General features: G+C 43.1%; 3 protein-coding genes across 3 annotated transcripts; 2 read left to right on the top strand and 1 right to left on the bottom strand.

Annotated features, from left to right (window-relative positions):
* The first annotated feature begins 803 nt into the window (after positions 1-803).
* Positions 804-12,563, top strand: rab3db (RAB3D, member RAS oncogene family, b). The gene is made up of 5 exons (XM_056400827.1): positions 804-1,146; positions 4,096-4,332; positions 8,380-8,498; positions 9,149-9,273; positions 9,379-12,563. Exons 2-5 carry the CDS (start codon positions 4,096-4,098, stop codon positions 9,564-9,566), a joined length of 669 nt encoding a protein of 222 aa, XP_056256802.1. The 5' UTR covers positions 804-1,146; the 3' UTR covers positions 9,567-12,563.
* A 154-nt stretch (positions 12,564-12,717) lies between these two features.
* On the top strand, positions 12,718-19,327 carry epor (erythropoietin receptor). Its single transcript, XM_056400825.1, has 8 exons — positions 12,718-13,940; positions 14,173-14,308; positions 14,574-14,740; positions 15,159-15,310; positions 15,413-15,569; positions 15,747-15,834; positions 15,960-16,047; positions 16,290-19,327. The coding sequence occupies exons 1-8, from the start codon at positions 13,838-13,840 to the stop codon at positions 17,028-17,030; spliced, it is 1,632 nt and encodes a 543-aa protein (XP_056256800.1). The 5' UTR covers positions 12,718-13,837; the 3' UTR covers positions 17,031-19,327.
* Positions 19,328-19,359: 32 nt separating this feature from the next.
* Positions 19,360-20,870, bottom strand: swsap1 (SWIM-type zinc finger 7 associated protein 1). The gene is made up of 2 exons (XM_056400826.1): positions 20,597-20,870; positions 19,360-20,220 (listed from the first exon to the last, which is right to left on the bottom strand). Exons 1-2 carry the CDS (start codon positions 20,864-20,866, stop codon positions 19,651-19,653), a joined length of 840 nt encoding a protein of 279 aa, XP_056256801.1. The 5' UTR covers positions 20,867-20,870; the 3' UTR covers positions 19,360-19,650.
* Between the last annotated feature and the right edge of the window lie 139 nt (positions 20,871-21,009).

Genomic DNA, 21,009 nt, shown 5'->3' with positions numbered 1-21,009 from the left:
CATTGAGATATACAGATGATGTGTTCCTTCTACAGCTATCATTTAACCTCCTTCAAAGACACTTTCATAACTTGAAAACTGGTTCTACACTGTGCAAAGACAAAACAGATGTTGTTTTCAAATGCAAGAAATATTTACTGGTGATTTTGAAATTTGTTCTACTAAAGAGAGCGCAATACTTTTAATGTCTAAACATTTGGGTTGATGAAAAACTTATCCACATTGAATTATTATGATTATTACGGGCAGGCAGCAAGTTCCACACTCAAACCATCAGATGCAGTATATCACCCTGCATTAAGATTCATCACTGGAGATAGTTGTGGGACTCACCATTGCCTACTGTACCAAAAACCTGGTATCACTGCTCTATCAGAGGAGGGACCAGCATTTATTCTTATTTATTTATAAAAGCTATTTGCTACAGAGTTAGGAAGATCTACTTTCTACTGTTACTGTGCCCCACACACTTTGAACATGCTTTACCAAAACTTAAAGTTGACCTCAATGATTTTATTTATTCTAACTGTAATTTTATTAATTATTTATTTGTCAATTTCTACACCTTTACTTTTATCACTGAAAACCCTGTAGAGATAATATTTGAATATTGTAAGAAAAATAAAAGAATAAATATGACAATAATGACATGCGTAATAGCCTGGACACACATATGGTCCCAGTAGTGGTTTCCTTAGGGTGTGTGAGGTTAGTGTGGTCCCCGCGCGCTCACGTGCACACGCGCCCTGCACGGCCCTGTCTCCTCGAGCTGTGTAGACTGACACAGCGCCACAGGTTTTCAGCGGCTGACTCAGTGCCCGCATTAACTCCGTCACAGAGGGAGCTCCAGCCACACCGACAGCTCAGTATACACACACACACACACACACACACGCACACGCACACACAAGCCAGATCCGGGAGCTGCTCAAGTCCGCGACCGCCGACACGGAAAAAAAACAAGTAGCCTGTTGAGGAAGGAGAGGTCGCCGGCTGCTGCTGCTGCTGCTGCTGCTGTCGCTGGAGCAGGAAGGGATACTTCAGGTGCACTTTGTTAGCACAGTTCCACACGCATCTCAGTGTCGGACAGGAGATATCAGAGTCGAAAGGGAACCGAGTGGGACGTCTGCTTTCTTCCGCAAGAAGGTAAGTCGGTCTAAGTTTCAGTCCAGCGGTTTTTATTTTTTCCTGCCTCACATTTCCTTCATGCTAATGGACCCTTTCACCCCGAGTGGAGTTACATGTTTCCTTTTCATTAACAGGGTTTTACCTCAACGGTGTGGTGGCTAATGTTTGGGTTTTTACCACAGTTAAAACAAGTGTATTTGTCTTAGAATATCAGCCATTCTCCAATATGGAAATTAAACTTGAGTTAATCGGTTATCAGTGTTTGAGTCTCTGTCTTTCCCTTGATGAGAGAACAGATGTGACAGCTGCCAACTAATCAATGGTGCTCATTTCCTGTGGGTCAGGCAGCCCTGCTGGCTCCTGGCTCAGCAAACAGTGCCAGCTGGGGGACCTGGTTGCACCATCATCAGGCCCTATTCACGACAATAGCCTGTATTTGTTTTAGTGGAGATAATGCAGCTTCCAGTGTGCCATAAAGCAGCTCCCACTCTCATCCATGCTGCAGACTCAGTGGACGGCTGTGCTCTCTGTCCTGCCCTGATATCATGGCAGGTGCTGATGTGGGGCTCCTTATCAGAGTCATCACAGATGCTCAGTGGGATCTGACCTCACTGCTTTGTTTGTTAGATTGAGATGTTTGAATTTGATGCCGTTGTTCTACAGTGTTACCAGTAGTTTTATAAGCGCAGTCAGTTGTGTTGCTGTGAATATATCCTGTGTGTTTTAAGGAGTTTACATACACAGAGGGAAGTTGACACCGCAGAATTAAGCAACACAGCACAGTAACAAGAAAATACTTTGAACATCTAGTCAGTTATATGTCACGTTAATTAAAAAAAAAGGGGAAGATAATACAATTTGAAAAATGTCTGCTGACTGTATGAGCCCACTTTGCCTGCAGACAATCCTGAGCTGCACAGTAAACATGGAGGACATGTGACTGGGTTTATCTCAGGCTTAAAGCTGAGCTGATGAGAAAGTTGGAGCAAAAAAAAAAAAAATTAATATAGTTTTAGTGTGGTATGGGATCTATAAGTACACGGAGATGTACCTTGGAGACCTTAATGCAGCGCAGGCATCATGTGATTTTTGAATTTCACAGCCAATGTTTTGAGAGATTAGAAAGACTTGAGAGTTACGGCTTGAACGCGGGTCTTTACGTAACACCCAGAGAACAATTTACTGTGCAAAGGGGAATGTGATTATAGGGAATGTACCTAGGTCTCAGACTCAGCAGTGATGTAAAGCTGCGAAAGGGTGTTGTGTCATTTTCCCACTGTCAGAAAACTGCAGTTTCATTACAACATCAACCATCACACAAGACTGCACAGGCTGCTTCATGCTACAGTGGACTGTGAGTTAATATGTGTTACAGAAAAATCCAGGGAAGACAAGTTTGAAGTTGTTACTTGTAAAGGTTTCATCACCCGATACAGCTTTAACGGTTTTCAATAAGTCAGAGTTCGAATGTTTTCATCAGACAGCAGCAATATATTTTTGTGTCCTTATTCATGAAGTCCTGTAACAATAGTTCTTTTAAATAGTTTTTATTAAGTAGACACACTAAAACAAGCTATCAGTGTACAAATGAGGAGCTGGACTCTCACACACCAGCACTATTTTGAGACTAAACATGTATAAACAATAAATGATTTAGCCAGGCTTCTCTAATTTCTCAATAATGATTCTCCTCTCCTCTTCTCCTCTCCTCTCTGGTTGTAGTGTGATAGATATCTCTATCCTGCTCTGGAGACCTCCATCTGGCCAGTTAAAAGCTGAGTGAACTGACTGCTTTGACCACTAATGGTTCTTGCTGGCAGCTGAGTCCTAGTCCCGTCTCCACGGAGATGAGTCTCTCCAGAGAGAGAGAGAGAGAGAGAGAGAGAGGGAGAGGGCTGAGCTGAGCTGAGCTGCACTGATTGCTGATTGATCAGCTGTGTATTTGTTGTGTGTGTGTGTGTGTGTGTGTGTGTGTGTGTGTGTGTGTGTGTGTGTGCATTTAGAGGGATAGCTCTCTGCTCTCCTTTTCATTCGCAGAGCTGTGCGTCTGCTCTCCCTCCTCCCACAGTTTGGATGACTGACACTAAAAGGCTTAATGGCAGGTAATCTCATACCTGTCCCCCCAGGAGAGATTACACTGACTGTGAATGGTTATAATGAAGCAGATGGCATAGCTTCCCATAATTTAAAAGCACAAATTCTAGCTACTCTGAACTTTATCTCAGCGTTAGCCTTTTCATTTCGATTAATAGAGTTGTAACAGGACTCTTGTCATTACAGATGGATTTCACTACAGTCTAGCCAAGCTCTGATTCTGTAGATAAATCACTTTGCAACTCATGTAATATTCTAATTTGCTAAGCTTGGTTGATTCTAGTGCTGAAACGATGAGTTGATTTATCAGTTAACTGATGAACACAACATTATGATTTAACAAGGCACCCTGTTGGCCAAAGGGGTTAGGGTGCAGAAGTGCACATTATATCGTTTCCAGCTGTAAAACTGTGGCAAATGAAAAACAACTAAAACACGATACATCTATAGAATAATAGAAAACTTGCACCCACCGTGAGATAGCATCAACTAACCATCCTGACTCACAACAGTCCCATAAACTGCAGTCGTAATTCAAGGCTGCTAATGTAGCCAGCTATCACCTGTATTACCTTTTCACTCAAAATAACCTTTTTTATGTACGTTGTAATAACTCCACAAAAAAAATCTCAGCTCAAGGTCTAACTTACTAGCTTCGCCATTGTTTTCAACACCATCATAGAGGGAAGCTTCACAGAACTCCTTCGTCTTTGTCCAATACTTTAAACAACCACCAATCAGATCAAACAAGAAATAAAAATAAGTGTTTGTCATGTTCAGAGACTGACTGCTTTGGTAAAGCGTTATGCACCAAACACCCTCATGTTATCTTAATTATCTTCATTTCTTCTTCTTCTTCTTCTCCCTCTCCAGATGGCATCAACTGACTCGCGGCTCCAGCAGCAGCCCTCTCAGAAGGATGCGGCCGACCAGAACTTCGACTACATGTTCAAACTGCTGATCATCGGCAACAGCAGCGTGGGGAAAACCTCCTTCCTGTTCCGTTACGCGGACGACTCCTTCACCTCCGCCTTCGTCAGCACCGTGGGCATCGACTTCAAGGTCAAGACCGTCTTCCGCAACGACAAGAGGATTAAGTTGCAGATCTGGGTGAGTGAGATTAATCATGCGATACGTTGTGGTTTTGATTTGCGGTGTCACATTGCGACACCACGCTGCCTTTTGTGAAAGCCAAACATAAACAACAGGTTTTTGGGTTTTTTTTACTGCCAAACTACAGCCACGGCTTCTAATTCTTACTTATTGCTTCTGTCTCAGTCTGTTCTACAACTCTATGTGAATTATAATGTGGCCGCTCCAGGCAATTCAAAATTATTTTGGCTATAAAGGACAAACAGGGAGGTGGAGAATAGGAAAGTAAGCCCACGAGGAATGTTTGTTGGCACCAGGACATCCCTCTCAGTCAGCGTCATGTCTGATAGGAGGCTCGACAGAAGACCTTTGAAGATGAAGTTTGTGTGGGACTGTGGTTTTGGCCATTGTGCAAGTTTAGCCTGCGAATTGTGCAAGTGTAAAAAGGATGACTTCCTCATGGTCGACTCATGGTTTCTCTTTACCTTATCAGGCATCTACCAAGTGTTCACAGAAATGTGTAAAGAAGTAAAGGAGTGAAGCTGTCTCTAGTCTTTTATTTGATGCTTCAAACCACAGTTGGAGGTTATTGTTTTCCAGCGATGTTTTATTTTACTTGATGAGCCGTCGAACTGGGTGAGAGATGACAATTTAGTTTTCTGTTTCTTTTATTGCCTGTTAGTAAAAGGTCTTTTCTGCAGTTGAGTTGATGGGGACATTTCTCGTCAATAATAATAAAGTTCTTTGCACAGAGGCAACGAGAAACTGTCTTACATCAGATTCTCATTATCTGATGAAACTGACTCTAATAATCACTCTCTTTCTTAGCTCTGGGTTTGGTCTCCTGAGGGAAATATCTGGCTCTTTAGCTGCTAAATGCTCCACTGTGTTTACCAGTTAGTTGCTAACTGTGTGTGTCTGCTGTTGGGTGCTGAGCAGGTAGTGCACAGTGGCCCTGATGAGAGCAGCAGCTGTGAACCAAAGCGGTGACACTTGTGGGATGGAAAACCAAAACAGTGAGCTGAAAGACAGTAAAATGCTCTGCAGAGCTGAAGGTGATAATTCTCTGTGGGTGAGTCACCACAAGCGACTCCTTTCACATACAAGTAGTCATGTGAGCCATATAAAAATACTGCTTCAAGGTTTAAATGTACTATTCGTGGAACTACATTATAATTTGCCTGTGGCAGTTTTTAAGTTTTAACCAACATGGCAGCACGTCACTGCATTAACTATACAAGTACAGTAAATACTAATTAGCAGTTTAATAATCAACATTTAAAGTGGAACTCCACCAATTACAGGGTTATCTCAGTTACTTTTTTGTTTAAGTTTTGATATCCATAAGAAGATATATTTGTGGTTTTAAGTTGCCTAGCAAAAAACATCTCAGTGTAGTTTTACATCTCCTCTCTCTAGTAACAACAGGACGTATTTGTCGGTCTCTCAGCCTCTCTTCTGAATGACTGACTGTTTCCTTGAAACGCCTAGATCAAGCTGGATCAATACCTCTGCCAGCCTCAATAAAAACTGACCTCAGGTTTTTCATTGCAGGACTTTTACATTGTACTAAAAGGTATAGCCTTAATATCTGTCCACCCACTACAAATCCTATTTATATTGATTGTCGAAGCTGCTCAAACAGATGATTCATTTGAACCAACAGCGTGTGAGCCTCTGTATGATACACAAACAGTGACCGAGATGAATCAGCAGCGGAGGAGCCCACACCAAAACACACACTCACCTACCTGACCAAACATGTGTCTCTATTAGATGACTCGTGTGACACTGTAACAGCGGAGCAGGAAGGCCGAAAGAATGAACTGTAAGGACTGTATGACGTGTGTGATGCAGTAGGGGTTTTGAGACGGTGGGCATATTGTTTGTGCCTGCTCTTGGCTCAACTACTGATAGTGCTGTCGGACAAAGGGACCCGGTATTTCCTTAGGTCAGGAAGCAGAGGAAGTTCCCCATCAGCCTCTGACAGACACATAATGAAGACATACTGCAGTGCTACTGGAGCCGTGTATTTAAAAGGTGTGGGAGCAGCGGGCTTGTCCTCTCGTATGTGGTGTTAATAATCAACTTTGTGAAATTTCCAGGCTGTTAAATTCATCTTAGCTCCCATCTGTAAGAGATTTCACCCACTTCCACAGACAAAGAGTATTGTTGATGATCCCGTGCCAGCTGCTAGCTTCCCTTTGTGAATCACGGAAAAGGGCTAGCCTGATAACACACCGCATGGCCCTTTGCACAGTGAATACATAGAGTCAAGCATATGCACAGTGTGTTCACACTATGTACACATATTGTTTACCTTCCTCCTTTTTGTGTCACGGAAATATGTTCTGATCAAACGCATACACACACACACACACACACCTTTGGCACACTTAGTATAAACGCACCCACACGTATGTTGTGTATGGTAACCCGGGCAGGGTGATATCCTGAGTGTGTGTGTGTGTGTGTGTGCTCCTGCTTTGTGTTGGCAGTTAAATTAAACACAGGTGACGCATGTTTAAAGATCAGGGTACCAGTGACGTCAGAGTCTCTGACTATGCAGAGGCCTGATTTAAATCCCCCCCTGTCCATCACCATACATATACACATGAGGGAGCAGCTTGTGTTTACTGGCTGGGGTTGATTATAGCCGCCCTGGAGACAGACTGTTTGGTTAGACGTCCCATTACGCCGCCAAATATTTGATCATCTCTGCGTGGATGAGATAAAGATGGACCTGGAATATTTCACACTTTATTTAAACAAAAGCAACCCTGACGGAGAGCAGATTCTGACTGTGGCATTTGGAAAGAATAAAAGAAAATACGGGGGCGGGGGGGGGGGGCAGTTTCGATCTCTTCTGTCTCTGATGGAAGGAGCTCCGCAGCACACTGCCCCTCTGTCTTGTCCATTTTGTAAAGTGAGACGGATCATTCAGGCCGACCACCCGGAGCAGTCCAGGCTGTAATGGAACATTCATAACCTTCAATGGCCTCTGGTTACCTGGACAACCCAATTCTCCTCCTCCTCCTCCTCTTCACTGTGAGGAAAACATCAGACAAACACAGACACACACACACACACACACACACACAAACACACATACACAGGTCCGTGATGCAAATGAAGGACTCAGACTACCTGTTTGATCTTTGTGCTTTGAGCATCCACTGAACTATCTTGAGCCGCTGACTGTGGCATCACACACAGCCTCCATTTAATTAGAAGATGCTTCTGATAAACAGGTCACTCATTATGGAGGAGGAGGAGGGAGGGAGGGATGGGGGGGGGTGCCACACCTTCTCTGAGTCTGCGATTCTTGCATTTCCGTTATCTGCCTGTTTCTTCTTGCTGCATGGAGACTGATACAAACCAGATGTCTTGCTTGATGAGAAACGATTGTGGCAGGAGCTCATATCTAAATGCCATCTCCTGGTGGACGGTGTAGAGTGGAGCAAGTGGCATTTTGATGTGATAATGAAGCCAAGTGGGCACAATCACATATTGGCCTCTCATTTTACACTACACAGCACCCAAGGTCCATAACTATCTTTTTACTTCTTTACAGACTATAAATTAAACCAGACATAAAACTAACCTGAAATTAGTTTGTAAATGCTTCATTACAAGTTTCTCATCACTAATAGTTTTTATCTCAATTAATGTTTGAGAGAAAATTGATAGTTGCCTTTTCTGGCTCATTACCAATGATTTATTTGATCAGTGATTCCCTAACAAGTGCACTTACTTGTATTTCTGCAGATGTCAGAAAGTATGTGGAAAGATCATGAAGTGGCTTAGAAAAAAAGAAATTCTGATTTAAAAGAAAAAAAATGTAGTCAGCTGTTACACCTGAACACAACACGCTGTGATTGAGAGACGACACCTAAGTACAGCCTGAACTGGAAAAGGCCATAGTTTGAACAATATTGCCCCCTTGTGGTTACAAATCACATTAATGATCACATTTTTTTTTGTTTTGTTTTATAGATCTTGATAAATGGAAATAGAATATATTATAAATATATATATTTTCTGTGTGTGTGTGTGTAAATGCAGGATACAGCAGGACAAGAGCGTTACCGTACCATCACCACAGCCTACTACAGAGGAGCCATGGGCTTCCTGCTCATGTATGACATCACTAACCAGGACTCCTTCAACGCAGTGCAGGACTGGTGAGTTGGGCCTGTTTAAACACACTATCTGTTGTCACAATCGGTGTTTCGTTAATATTATCTCAAAGAGGAGTTAAATGAAATTGGGTATGAAGTTGAGCCATGCGCTGAGGAAGAGGTAACCACCTTTTAGTTTGGATAGCGCCACCGTGTGGTCAGTCGTGTAGCACCTTTGCTCCTAAGTGGATTCTTTGGTCCTTCACGTATCTCTCCTAATAGTTCGTGTCCATTTCTTTCAATATCGTTTTGCCATTTGTTCATTTTTTGCAGAACCTTTTAACTTCTTTCACCGACTTCCTACAGATTTCACCCAAACTTCACCACAATTGTAAAGTCACTTGTTTGAATGATCTGGACCTAAAATATCTCTATTGGCTTTATGATATTCAACACTATTTTCCTGTAGCAGGTCGCCAGATCTTTGCATTGTGCAACTAAACATAGATGACATTTTCACATACCAACTCTGAGACATTCTGCACAATCCCATGGCTTTTTCCTATCAGTGGAACTACAGGAACTTTATAAATGTAATATTTAATAGCTGATTATACAGGAAAATGATTTGTTGGATTGTATATATTGTTTTACAGATCCATTCTCACTGCTTTTAATAATGTAGAACACACAACTGTGTGTCTGTCCTTCAGGGCGACGCAGATCAAGACGTACTCATGGGACAATGCTCAGGTGATCCTTGTCGGTAACAAGTGTGACCTGGAGGACGACAGGCTTGTACCCACAGAGGACGGCCAGCGACTGGCAGAGGAGCTGGGTAAAACCTGTGTACTTCTTTTTAAAAACATGTATACATCTGTTAGTTGATATTAAATGAAATGAAATCACCTTAAACCACTTGTGTGCTCTTGCTCGCCCTCAGGTTTCCAGTTCTTCGAGGCCAGCGCGAAGGACAACATCAACGTGAAGCAGGTGTTTGAGCGTCTAGTGGACGTCATCTGCGAGAAGATGAATGAGAGCATGGAGGGAGACATCAACCTCGTATCCAACCACAGGAACCAGGGCCTTAAAGACTCGCCATCAGAGAGCCAGGGGGGCTGTGCTTGCTAAACCATCTGTCTTCTTCCCACACACACACACACACACACACACACACACACACACACGCACGCTGATACTCCTACATGAAGATCAACTCTTTCTCTGTGCCTCAACCAAGGAAAGTGCCGCACCTCTTCCTCTCTCTTCACTCCAGCCTTGTCCAGCTCTGCTTTGTCCGCACATCGCTCTGCACAAACCAAAGGACAGCTAGCTGAGATAATCGTCACCGATGCTGTTAGACCCCCCCCCCCCCCCCCCCCCCATGCCTGGCCTTCTGTCTTTTCCCTCGTAGAGGCCCACTCTGCCTCTGTCTGTGGTGAGCTGATAGTCCAACAAAACCTGCCCCGTGCTCTGTCCACTCCCTGCATCAACCGCCTTGACCACTTGGCATCATAAACTTACTATATTTAAAACATTCATTCCTTTGATTTCCTGTGTCAGATATTTGTGCAGATAGCCAGAAGCTAGTGTTGCCAAATGTGTTGGAGTCACAGATAGTGTGTGATGATATCTGTACTTTGACATTCACACAGTACATGTGCTAAAGTTTCACTTTACATTTGTCTTAACTCAAGTTTACAATGACGACAGCAGCTGGCCTTGAAAAACCATAGTCGATATTGTGAGCTCAGTTTTTTGCTAAGATACATTTATTGAATTTGTTTAATTGATTTAATTGTCGCTCCTGAACTGAAATGAATCATGTTTCTACAACTGAAGGCCTTATTATTTTTTTTGCGTCAAAGTTTGAAAGACATTTCTTGGACGCTTTGTGGCTCATGAATGATTTAAGGAGAGAAGCATGAGTCTTTTTTTCTTTTCTTTTTTTACAGCCTCTTGAAATGATCTGCTACTTCATGTCTCTACCAATGTCATCCTGGCAAGTCGAGACGAGACGAGAAGTTTAACATCAGTAAATATGAAGCTACACCCAGCAGCTTAGCTTAGCACAAAGATGTTGTTCTTTTTAGTATGGATAAACAAATGAGACATAACGTTAGGATTTTATCATCTTTGGACAGAGCCATGCTAACTGTTTCCCCCTGTTTCCAGTCTTTGTGCTAAGCTAAGCTAACCGCCTGCTCACTGTCGCTTCATATTTACCATCCATGACATTTAGCTCTTCGTATCTAACTCTTTCCCAAAATGTCGAACCGTCTCTTTAAAATAAAATCTGATTCCATTAAACGTTGAAGAATAATTCTTTAAATATTGACGTGTCAGCGCAGCGCGGCCACATGAAATTCAGGTGTGAGAACATGTATGTCTTCGTGTTGATTTTTTTCACCCCTAGAAAATTTCTCTGTTGTGAGATCCTGAATATACGTCTCATCATCCATCACTTATTATGAAAAATAAAGACGATAGATCAAGATCAGCATGATAAAGAATAGGATCAGCAGGATGTGATCACGACCCTTATCGTGTATTTAGAATCTTAATGTCAGTGGTGAGCTGCTGCGCTGCTCCTCGTCTCCTGCGCTAACCTGATTGTGGATGGGAAACGTTGTTGTGCTCTGTCCTCTCCTCAGTGTTCGTGTGAGGAAGTCGTTTAACACTGGCGACACTTGTGTTTATCACATGACCTGCCTCGTGGCATGTCCTCGCTCACCACTTTGTGCCACTCTTTCTTCTCTTACACACACTCACGCGCACACACACGCTTTCACCATTACACACATACAGACGCACATACTGTTCCCCCAACAGCAGCATGGCAAAACAGTTGGCATGGCAAAAATACTATGCTTAACAACTTTAATAAGTATTTACAAAGTAGTGAATGAACTTTTTATTGTTTGTTTGTCACTCACATAATATCTGTTTTTGCAAATGCAGCACCGTGTGTGTGTGTGTGTGTGTGTGTGTGTGTGTGTGTGTGTGTGTGTGTGTGTGTTCGTGTGCGTGTACTCAGAAAGGGAAGAACACTGATCTCTTGATAGGTTTACGTCTCAACTTTGCTGTTGCCACCATCAGGAAACGTAAGGTGCTGGTGCAGAATGTTAGTTCGAGGATCCTGTGTCACTTTATATCCCATTACTGTAAAATCTGTCCTCTTCACGTTTGCCACCTGTTGAACTGTGCAGCTTTTGTTGTTCATTTATACTGTTTTTGACATTTCAGTATTGAACCTGCTGGAAACTGTGTCCTGATTGATGAAATTGACATTTGAAAATCTCACAAAAGGACATTTGCTTTGCCATTTTTATCAATTAATTGCCATCAACGGTGCCGTTCCAAGTGCTGACTACTGACTGTCAGTTAGTATCAACCACAACCTCTACACCACGATAGCAGCCTCACGTTGCCAGGCCAAAGCTCATTGCCGCTCCGCACAGAGGGAGGGAGGGTTGGGGTCACAACCGGTGGTCAGTCCACTCCCTGCTATTGTGTAAGCCTGAGGTCAGTTATCTCTGCTGTCAGCATGTGCTGCTGGACAGTGAATAGTTTCGCAGATAGCTGGTGTTATCACCTCATCTGCACCACGGTGAGTTTAACATAAGGAGGCTGTGTACAGTCACAGACTCATGACACTACATTTGTGTTACCCCAATTTGTGTAAAAGCACTGTGCGGTTGTGCGACCTATTTAAATGGAAGCAGAGGCATCAGAGAGCGTGTAGTATCTGTGACAGTTTCACTATGGCGGCTGCTGCTCGCCTACACGCTGAATGTGCTTCAGTTGTACCTGGCGCTGCTGTGCTCATCTGCTGTACAGCTGATCTACTGGCTCTGATGCTGTTGTACAAATAGGTTTGTAGCATCGAGAGCTGCTAGTCTGGTGTGTCTTCTTTCTTTCTTTTTTATGTTTATGGTCTGTGTTTCCATGTGTTGCATTCCTGATAGGTAGCTTTTTAAAAGAGGTGAGATCAGATCATTTGATCCCTTTAATGTAAGTTCTGAATGTGCTGGATGGAAGCCTTGTGAAAAAGTGCATCTTATAAACAAGAATAAATTGAACATGTTGAAATGTGTATAAGAAAAATAAAGAATATATTCATTACAAAAGGTGGGGAGTAATTGCCAGTCATTGTTTTCAGTTACTTATGGTACAACATGGCTGGTACGTGTTTGTGGTGAAGGCAGCATCTTAAGTGTAATTTATGACCATGCATCCTACCTCCTGACCCCAAAACATCAGGTCTGGGCTTTTTTTCATGTTTTATCTGAAGAACCAGAGAAACCACACTCTGCCATTGTCCCCCACAACAATGCAGGTTTCCTCATCCTTCTCTTCCTGTTACCACAGTCAGAAAGAAGCTACCTTCCCTGTGCAGGGCCTCTGCAGAACTTCACTCATCTGATGTTTGGTTTTTCACTAAACTGGCTGTAAAGACTGTGGAGCTGAATTGAACTAAGCTGGTTCCGTTCTGTTACCATCATCATCACCATCATCATCGCCATTGTTGTCATGTGAGTGAAATACAGCTTGTATTTACATCAGCCCCCATTTCACTATAGGGTAGGGCTGTCTCCTCCTCTTTTGAAGTGATGTAAAGAAGCGCTAAATTGCATTCAAACTGACGGGGATGGGCCGCCACACCCCCCTCTGCTACTTATCGGGGGTGAAGAAACAGGGTTGTCTTGCTGCTCTGATAATGCTGGTCAAACGAAGAAAACATGTGGGTGCAGAAAGTAGATAAGAAACCGTTTTGGACTGCTTCTTAGGTGTGTGAGTACTCTACTAATTGGACACATACAAGGATTAAATTGGCCCGGAGCCAACCAGGAACTGAGCCCAAATTGCATCTTGAAGGAGGTCAGCTTCAGCTTCAGCTCCTGTGAGCTGCTCAGAAGTCCATTAAAAAAAGAGTAAAATTATTCCTTTTTTTATTCTATCTATCTATTCATCTATCTATCTATTTATCTATCTATCTCTCTCTCTCTTTCTGTCTCTCCCTCTCTCTCAACGTTTGCGCGCTTTTACGCACGGCACAAGTCCAGTAGGCGCACTTCCTCGTTCACTAGTACAACCACCACAAACAAGTTGTAAACATCAATGAGCGCGTGATTTCCGCCCATCATCAGGAGAGTAAAAAGTTTTGTGAGACCCCTCCTCTCCCTCACTGCCTTTGGGAGAAAGTAAACAGCTCAGCTCTACTCACCTTATCGCTCACAAGCAGGCGCGTAACCGCGCTGCGCTATCCATGGTATCTAAACAAAAAACAAGCCTCCCCCAGGCCAGAGCCGCGGCGGACGCATTTGTGGCAGGTTATTCTCCAGTGATGCAGGTGAACAACAGAACGCCAACGTTTTTCTGTTCACAGAGAAGACAAAAGGATGTCATGTGATCACCTGAGCCGAGTGTTGGCACTTTTCATGGTTCTCTGCGCCATGCGAACCGTTTCCATCGTCCAGGGCGCGCGAGATTTCGAAAAGAAAGGTAGGGTAACATTTTTTTTTAGAAAAAAACTAGAAGAAATATTGAGTAACTGACTAAACAAGTTTAAAAAAAATAGAGAAATGATGTGTTGGATACACCTTCCGTTGCTCCAGTCTGTTTGTGACTGTATTTCGTGTCCAAGACATCAGAAAAGCTTTCGGCTGACCATCATGATCTTCTAGCTCACATGGTGCTCTCACACGTCTGTTGCCCCCCATCTGTACCCCCCTAGTGTCTATGATGCTGAAGGTAGAGCCAGAAAACCCCAAATGCTTTGCTGAAGGCAGGAAGGACTTAACGTGCTTCTGGGAGGAAGATGAGGAAAGAGCTGGTTCTGTGGACCAGTACTCCTTCACATACAGCTACCAGTAAGTCACTTTCAGTGTAAGACAGTGTATAACAACAAGCCACGTTGTGTCCAATATGGCCAATAGACATAGGGTTTCTTTTTCTTTTTTTCCTTTTTCTATTTCAACCAATAGGCTACAAATAAAACAGGGTCATTGAAGAATTATTTCAAGGCTTAAAAACTGTTTTTACGACCCAGCATCGTGCCAGGTCAGAACTGTTAGTGACCACATTCGAGAATTAAAGTACCATTTTTGAGCTTCTGTCTCCCTCTGTCCTGAGCAGTCAAGAAAACAGCAGCAGATGTCCACTGAGAGTTCTCCGTGCAGCAGGTGGGAAGAGGCTGTTCCTCTGCCACCTGAACCAAACCCAGATGTTTGTCCAAATGGACGTCCGAGTTCATCGGCAGGGAGTGCTGATCCACAATCGCAGCCTCCTCATCGAGCTTGTCTGTAAGTTATTCTACCTGTGAAATGCATTTGAAAGTTTTGTGTGAGAATGATGGATTAGACTCATTTTCCTTGCCTCAAAATTTCCCAGAAAAGTTTTTTTTCAAACTCATAGAGAATTAAAAACCTGAAGCTGCAGTTCCCAACAGCTGCTTTATACCATCTTTCAACTCACTGTTTTAGTTTACGTCCATCACGGTCGACATAAGCACGACCCTGGATCAGCTTCAGTGGTTGTCTTTACAGCTTGTTTCTGATGATCCTGAGTGCCCAAATATTCAGTTGTTGTAGGTTTAAACAAAGCTGTAATCAATACACACTCGAGCTACACATGTATGTGACATTAGAATACGTAAGGGTAACGATGGACGTAAGGAATAATCCTCCCTGACCAGCTGCCTGCTGTCTTTCTGAATGGCAGTTCTTCTTGACCCTCTTGCCAATGTGGCGGTGAGCAGCACAGGGAAGCAAGGCCAACTGAATGTCAGCTGGGTGCCTCCCCCTCTGAAGTACATGGATGACAGCATGATGTACGAGGTCAGCTACGCTACGGAGGACAGCCATGTGGGGCAGGTACGGCGCTGATATGTTAAAAGTTGAATGAAGGTTCAAGCAGCAGGTTTGATGGTCGGGGGACTCGTGGACTTCACTGATTAATTGAGGACTGTTTTCCAGGTCGAGGTGGTACGAGCTAGTTCAGAGTTGATCCTGACAGGCCTGCAGCCAGGTACAAAGTACAAGGTGCAGGTCCGTGTAAAGCTGGATGGGATTAGCTACAATGGCTATTGGAGTGCCTGGAGTGACCCAGTGTTCATAGAAACACTGCCTGCAGGTGAGGATTCATTTACTCCTTCACACACTCAACACACACAAAAAAAGAAAGGGAATATGTAGTCCCACATTTTTACTGTACAAGCAAAGATCTTGTCCACATTGTTTTTTATTTCTTTTCTTAATTGGTTCCCAGTGTTTTTCAATGACTCTTTTTTTGATCATTTTATTCCTTCAGAATTTGACCCACTCATCATCTCCCTCACTCTGATCATCTCTTTCATCCTCGTCGTGCTGTCTCTCACCATGCTCCTGTCCCATCGCAGGTTGGTCAAACAGACACAAGTGCATTGCTACTTTTCTGATCACATAAACATATATTGTTGCTTCTGTAAGAACCTTTAACATTGAGAATTATATTTTCAGTATGTTTTTTTTTGTTTTTTTTTAGGTTTCTTACAAAGAAGATTTGGCCGACTATTCCGACTCCTGACAGCAAGTTCCAAGGTCTTTTCACTGTTTACGGCGGGGACTTTCAGGTATGAACCGGACTAAGAGTTTACAGCCACCCCAGTGGCTCTGCGAGCCTGTGCTTCAGCGCAGCGCTGGTTTGAGCTACGTGCTAACATCAGCACGCTGCATGCTCAGAATGACGTGTTAGCATGCTGCTGTTTAGCACCATCTTACTTTAACTTGTCAGGAAGCTAACATTAGAACATTCAATAGCCGGTCGTGGTGTCACAGGAAAAATGTCATGATCTTTTCCTGTGTTTTTGTACAGGAGTGGTTAGGGCAGACCAATGGAGGCTTGTGGTTGACTCCGGCTTTCTTCTACTCAGAGGACTACCCTTCTCCTCTGGAAGTACTCTCGGAGCTCAGCCTTTGCCCCTCACTGCCCTCCCCGCCTCTGCCCCCCACGGTCCCTAGGGCTTTAACCGCAGACAGGAAGGAGGACAAAGATGTGAAGAAAGGCCTGGATGGGAGAGAGCCATCGGAAAGGGGAAATTCAGCCCTGACAGAAGGATGGAGAGCCACACCGCACGACCACTGGTTGATGGATCGCTTACGGGCACTTCACCAGCGCCCCATGCCCTGCTCAGAGTCCTCTCTGCTGGAGTCTCAAGACACCTACGTCACCCTCAGCGCCAACAACCACAGCGAAGATGAGCACCTGGATGATACTCTTGAGGAGGCGTTACCCCTTGAAGTACTTTTTGCCTCCAGAAAGACAGTGCTGTGTGAATCTCACTCTGACCTGGGATCCGTGCAGCAGAGCTCCGGTTCAGGGCGTCTTTCGTCGCAGTCCAGCTTTGAGTACCCGAACCACGCCTGGACGCCCAAAGGCCCGGGGTACACCTACATGGCAGTGGCAGACTCTGGGGTCTCTATGGATTACAGCCCCATGAGCAGAGTAGACGACATTGGGAAAGTGGTTATCTACGCCAACGAGTACAAGAATGGGCTCCCTGCTCACAGAAGACCATTCCTGCCGAGGCAGCACTCTGTCCACGATGACCGCTGAGAAGGAGCTCAGCTGCACATGGACTGAGACTGGAGGCGAGCTCGGAGGAGGGAATCTGGATATACACGCAAAACTACAGAGCCTCATATCAACCGTTAAGAAAGGCATATCAAGGTATTGGGCTCTGACTGTCTCATAGTGAAGTGTAAGCTACAGGACTCCAAGTCCACTGGATGTACATACATCATTTCTACTTTAGCCAAATCATCCCTGATCTGTACAGGACAATGCCATTACATGGAAATGGCAGCTGTGGTTTATGCCAAATACTGATATTCATTGTAAAGGTTGGTATGCTGATCTCTTAGTATCCTATCCTGTAGATCAGATCAGGAATATTTCTATAACTTCACCAAAATTCAAGCCGAAGGGGTGAACTCCCTGATCGTTTCCATGGTGATTTATTCATGTTTGAGCAAAGTGTACTATTATTTTCAAGCTTAAATGACAGAACAGCTTTTAGGTTAAAACACAGAGTAGACGTACAGAACCAAAGGACTGTGAACAACACGGGCTGACGCACTTTCCCTCTCCCTCTGACGTGTCTTAAAGGATAAAACTGGTGATATTCTTTGTTTTTCTTGTTGTCAGCAAATCCCATGAAAAGACTTAAACCAGCAATAAACTGATCCTTCAGCACGTGCCACAGAGCTCCACATTAGTCCCGTCTAAGACTGAGAATATAAAAAGCCGTTCTAGCAGCTCTGTCAGGCAGTACTTTGGCATAGCAGTGCTTTTTGCTCAACGCTAATGTCAACATGCTAAAATGCTGACAGTGTCACTGTCTTTAGTTTAGCATGCTAACTGATGCTAACTAACAGGCTGACGGGGAATCTGATTAGATTTGCAGGTCACAAACCAAAGTACTGGACAAACTAAGGTTTGACTTGGTGACACCACATGAAACGTTAAAGTGATCACCAAAGATATTAGTTTACTCTGAGGGGTGTGAATTAATTTTAATGGCAGTCCATCCACAAATGTCACACTGCTAGCATTGTGAGTCAAACATCACGCTGATATGTTCCTCTATATCACTGACCACAGTGGTTTATTTGAAGTAAAACTCACATACAGTATTGTAGTGCCGTGAATACTCATTAGAGCACCAATGTGTATTAATCCACTGCAGAAAATAGTCCCCAACAAATTTAATCAAAAAACAAACATTTGCTAAAAACTACAGCGCTGAGCTATTCTAGAAAATAACTGAGCATGTTTTAAAAATTTAAGTATATATTTATATATATATTTATTTTGAGGATTTACATTTTTAGTAAGAAGGCAGATAAGGGAAGGTGAAAAAAGATATAATATTAAGATATTGCTAGTTTTGCTCCTCTCATGGGCTTTGTTGACATTAAAAAATTGGCATATTGCCTTATACCCTGAAGTAACAAAACACACAGCTTTCACTTGGACCCGACAGCTGTTAAGCCAGTGTAATTTCCAAACCTGATAAAACTAACTGTACTTGTAAATAATATTATGATGCTTTTTGTATTTTATCGCAGTTGTTTCAGAGAATGATCCAAGAACACCCGAACACATAATCAAATCAAATAAAAATAAAAATAAAAATACTACTACTGTAGGCTGTGCAGGAAAGTTTTAAGGCAATATTCATTCTCAGGTGACTGTAGTCGTTAGTTTAGTCTCTTTCTTGTCATGTTTGCTTTTAGTCATTACTGCCATCTAAAGAGCAGAGCAGACACGACATGTCTATTCAAAACATTTTAAATTTTTCAAATCAAACTGAATCATTTCCATGTTTTTTTATGCTTGTTTGCTTTTGTGTCTTAAGTAAATATGTTGTAACTGAAAAAGTTATAGCACAGTGTGACACCTAAAGGAGACAAAGGTTTAAAGCTCAAAACTTACTCTCTTACAAATTGTTAAATTTATTTCACAACAGCAATTCATGATTTATCAAATATGATAAAAAACTAAATGTTATTTTTAATTATTTGTTGTTCGATATTTAATATTTTACTAATATGCAACATATTTTAAGAGAGGGTGTTGTCTTTGTCACACTCAGTTTGAGAATATCTCCTTTTTAGGATTAATATTTTTTACTTATTTACTTGTTTTTTCTTCTTCAAAATAAGTATTTTCTATATTTCTTCTGATGTGTAAAATACTTTCACTGTGATATCAGCCGCTTAAGTTCAGTGTCTCACACATGCTAAATTCTCCAGTATTGTATATACATTTTTTCATTGTGTAAGATTTGATTAATATGTCTGACAAACCTTTATGTCATCTAAACTCATTAAATGTTTTACATCTAAAAATATTGTGGTGTGGTTAAATAATATCAAAGAGGTTGAACAGCAGATTACATGACAATGTATTCAAGAAGGAATGGCAGTCAAAGCAAAGACAAGTGCTGCATTAAATGACTGGAAACGCATAAAAGAAGGGTCTGATTGACTTGGAAGATGGAGTGTAATAGTGACCATGGCCTGTTATACTGTAGTACATCTCATCATCACTGAAAACTCCCAAGCGCTGAAATTTCAAGCCAAGTGGTGCTAAAAATAAACACTACTCCTCTCCAAGTCCACAGATTGGCTTTTATCAATGCCCACTGTTTAAGTCTTTGATACAGACATTTTCAAACCAACTTAAACTCCATTAAACCATCAGGAAAAATTAACAACTGCCACTCCTGGGCTACATCTAGCCTTTCCTCACCGTCTTTGGCACAAGAGGCCTCTGTGATGCCTCTCCCAGAAAGATAAATGTGCCACAGCTGCTGTAGTCCAGCTGCCACAGCTTCATATCCTCTGTCTTGGTCCAGAGTGCAGCGTACCTGGAAATAGCGATCGAGGATATCAAGGATGGGATCTGTGGCAGAGGGTTCCCCGCCAGCTTGTTCGGGGTCTACTTCAGACTGGAAAGAGGCGATGACACGGCAAGGGCCCGAGGTCGAGGACCGCTGCTCCAGGACTTGAGTGAGAAAGGCAGCAGTGTCACACAGCAGCGCAGACAGGTGGGCGGCACACGACTGCTCACCTGGGTGAAATCCACTGTGGCTACCACCTCTAGAATCAGACAGGAAGCTCTCCAACCTGTCGACTATGATCAGTGAGGGTGGCGTGGGGGACGTGTTGGTGGACTCGTGAAGGCTGGCAATCTGCAGGAGGAGCTCCTCCACTGTCCTGGGATAGGAAAACTTGATTTTCTTTAAAAGAAAAAAAGAGAAAAAGAAACTAAATTGACGGACAGAACTTCAGTGAGTCAAGATAGCATTTTTCATCATTTTCTAATATTTTGTAGACTGAAAGTTGTTAGTTACAGTTACACAACAAGGAATTAATCTGAATAGAAAGCAAGGTCCGCCTTCTAGTTTTTACTGGGGCTTTTAACCACATCTCTGGTTACCTGGCAACCCAAAAGCTGGTCTCTAAATGGTTTAATGATCTGTAAATGTAATGTAAATGATTGATTACGCAGTAATAAATCCATTAGTTGCAACTTAAAAGTCCTCTATAGTTTACAACTTTTTTAGAGAAAGTATGTCAAACACACGAGTGGAGACAGAGCAAAGTGACTTCTACCTTTAGACTCTCTGGGCTCAGGCTCGGGACACATTTCTGCAGAGACGCTGGGAGACTTTGAATTTGTGTTTGGGTGAAGAACATCACTCTCATCCCCATCTGTGAGGCTGCCGTCACGGCCGCCAGCAGCAGCACGGACCGGCTGACGCTGTGGTCTCCGACCACCAGGGCGCCGCAGGTTGTCGGAGGCGGAGGACTGACCGTGAGGTCCTTCTTTAGATCCGTTTGTGACATAAACGTCTTAAACACAAGCGTTAAAATGTCTGTCATGTCTATTGTTTAGATACTAAACACCTTTTCTTAAGTTATGTCACCGGTAACGCTTAACTTTCCCGCGTCTGTTTACATGTTGCACATCGGTGTTCATGCTGGTGCGGTCCGTGAGAAAAGGGTTCCGTTTGTTGTACCGTTCC

Source organism: Seriola aureovittata, chromosome 17 (assembly GCF_021018895.1).
Source record: "Seriola aureovittata isolate HTS-2021-v1 ecotype China chromosome 17, ASM2101889v1, whole genome shotgun sequence".
Taxonomy (NCBI): Eukaryota; Metazoa; Chordata; class Actinopteri; order Carangiformes; family Carangidae; genus Seriola; species Seriola aureovittata.
Note: the sequence above shows the minus strand (reverse complement) of the source record. Positions and strands in the feature narration are given on the sequence as shown.

Bases quoted from the DNA above. Each gene is read 5' to 3' on its own strand.
- rab3db (XM_056400827.1), top strand. From the start codon at position 4,096: ATGGCATCAACTGACTCGCGGCTCCAGCAGCAGCCCTCTCAGAAGGAT. The intron at 4,333-8,379 runs GTGAGTGAGATT...GTGTAAATGCAG, and splicing joins GGATTAAGTTGCAGATCTGG to GATACAGCAGGACAAGAGCG. The intron at 8,499-9,148 runs GTGAGTTGGGCC...TCTGTCCTTCAG, and splicing joins TTCAACGCAGTGCAGGACTG to GGCGACGCAGATCAAGACGT.
- epor (XM_056400825.1), top strand. From the start codon at position 13,838: ATGTCATGTGATCACCTGAGCCGAGTGTTGGCACTTTTCATGGTTCTC. The intron at 14,741-15,158 runs GTAAGTTATTCT...TCTGAATGGCAG, and splicing joins CCTCCTCATCGAGCTTGTCT to TTCTTCTTGACCCTCTTGCC. The intron at 15,570-15,746 runs GTGAGGATTCAT...TTATTCCTTCAG, and splicing joins CATAGAAACACTGCCTGCAG to AATTTGACCCACTCATCATC.
- swsap1 (XM_056400826.1), bottom strand. From the start codon at position 20,866: ATGACAGACATTTTAACGCTTGTGTTTAAGACGTTTATGTCACAAACG. The intron at 20,221-20,596 runs GTAGAAGTCACT...TTTCTTTTAAAG, and splicing joins TGAGCCCAGAGAGTCTAAAG to AAAATCAAGTTTTCCTATCC.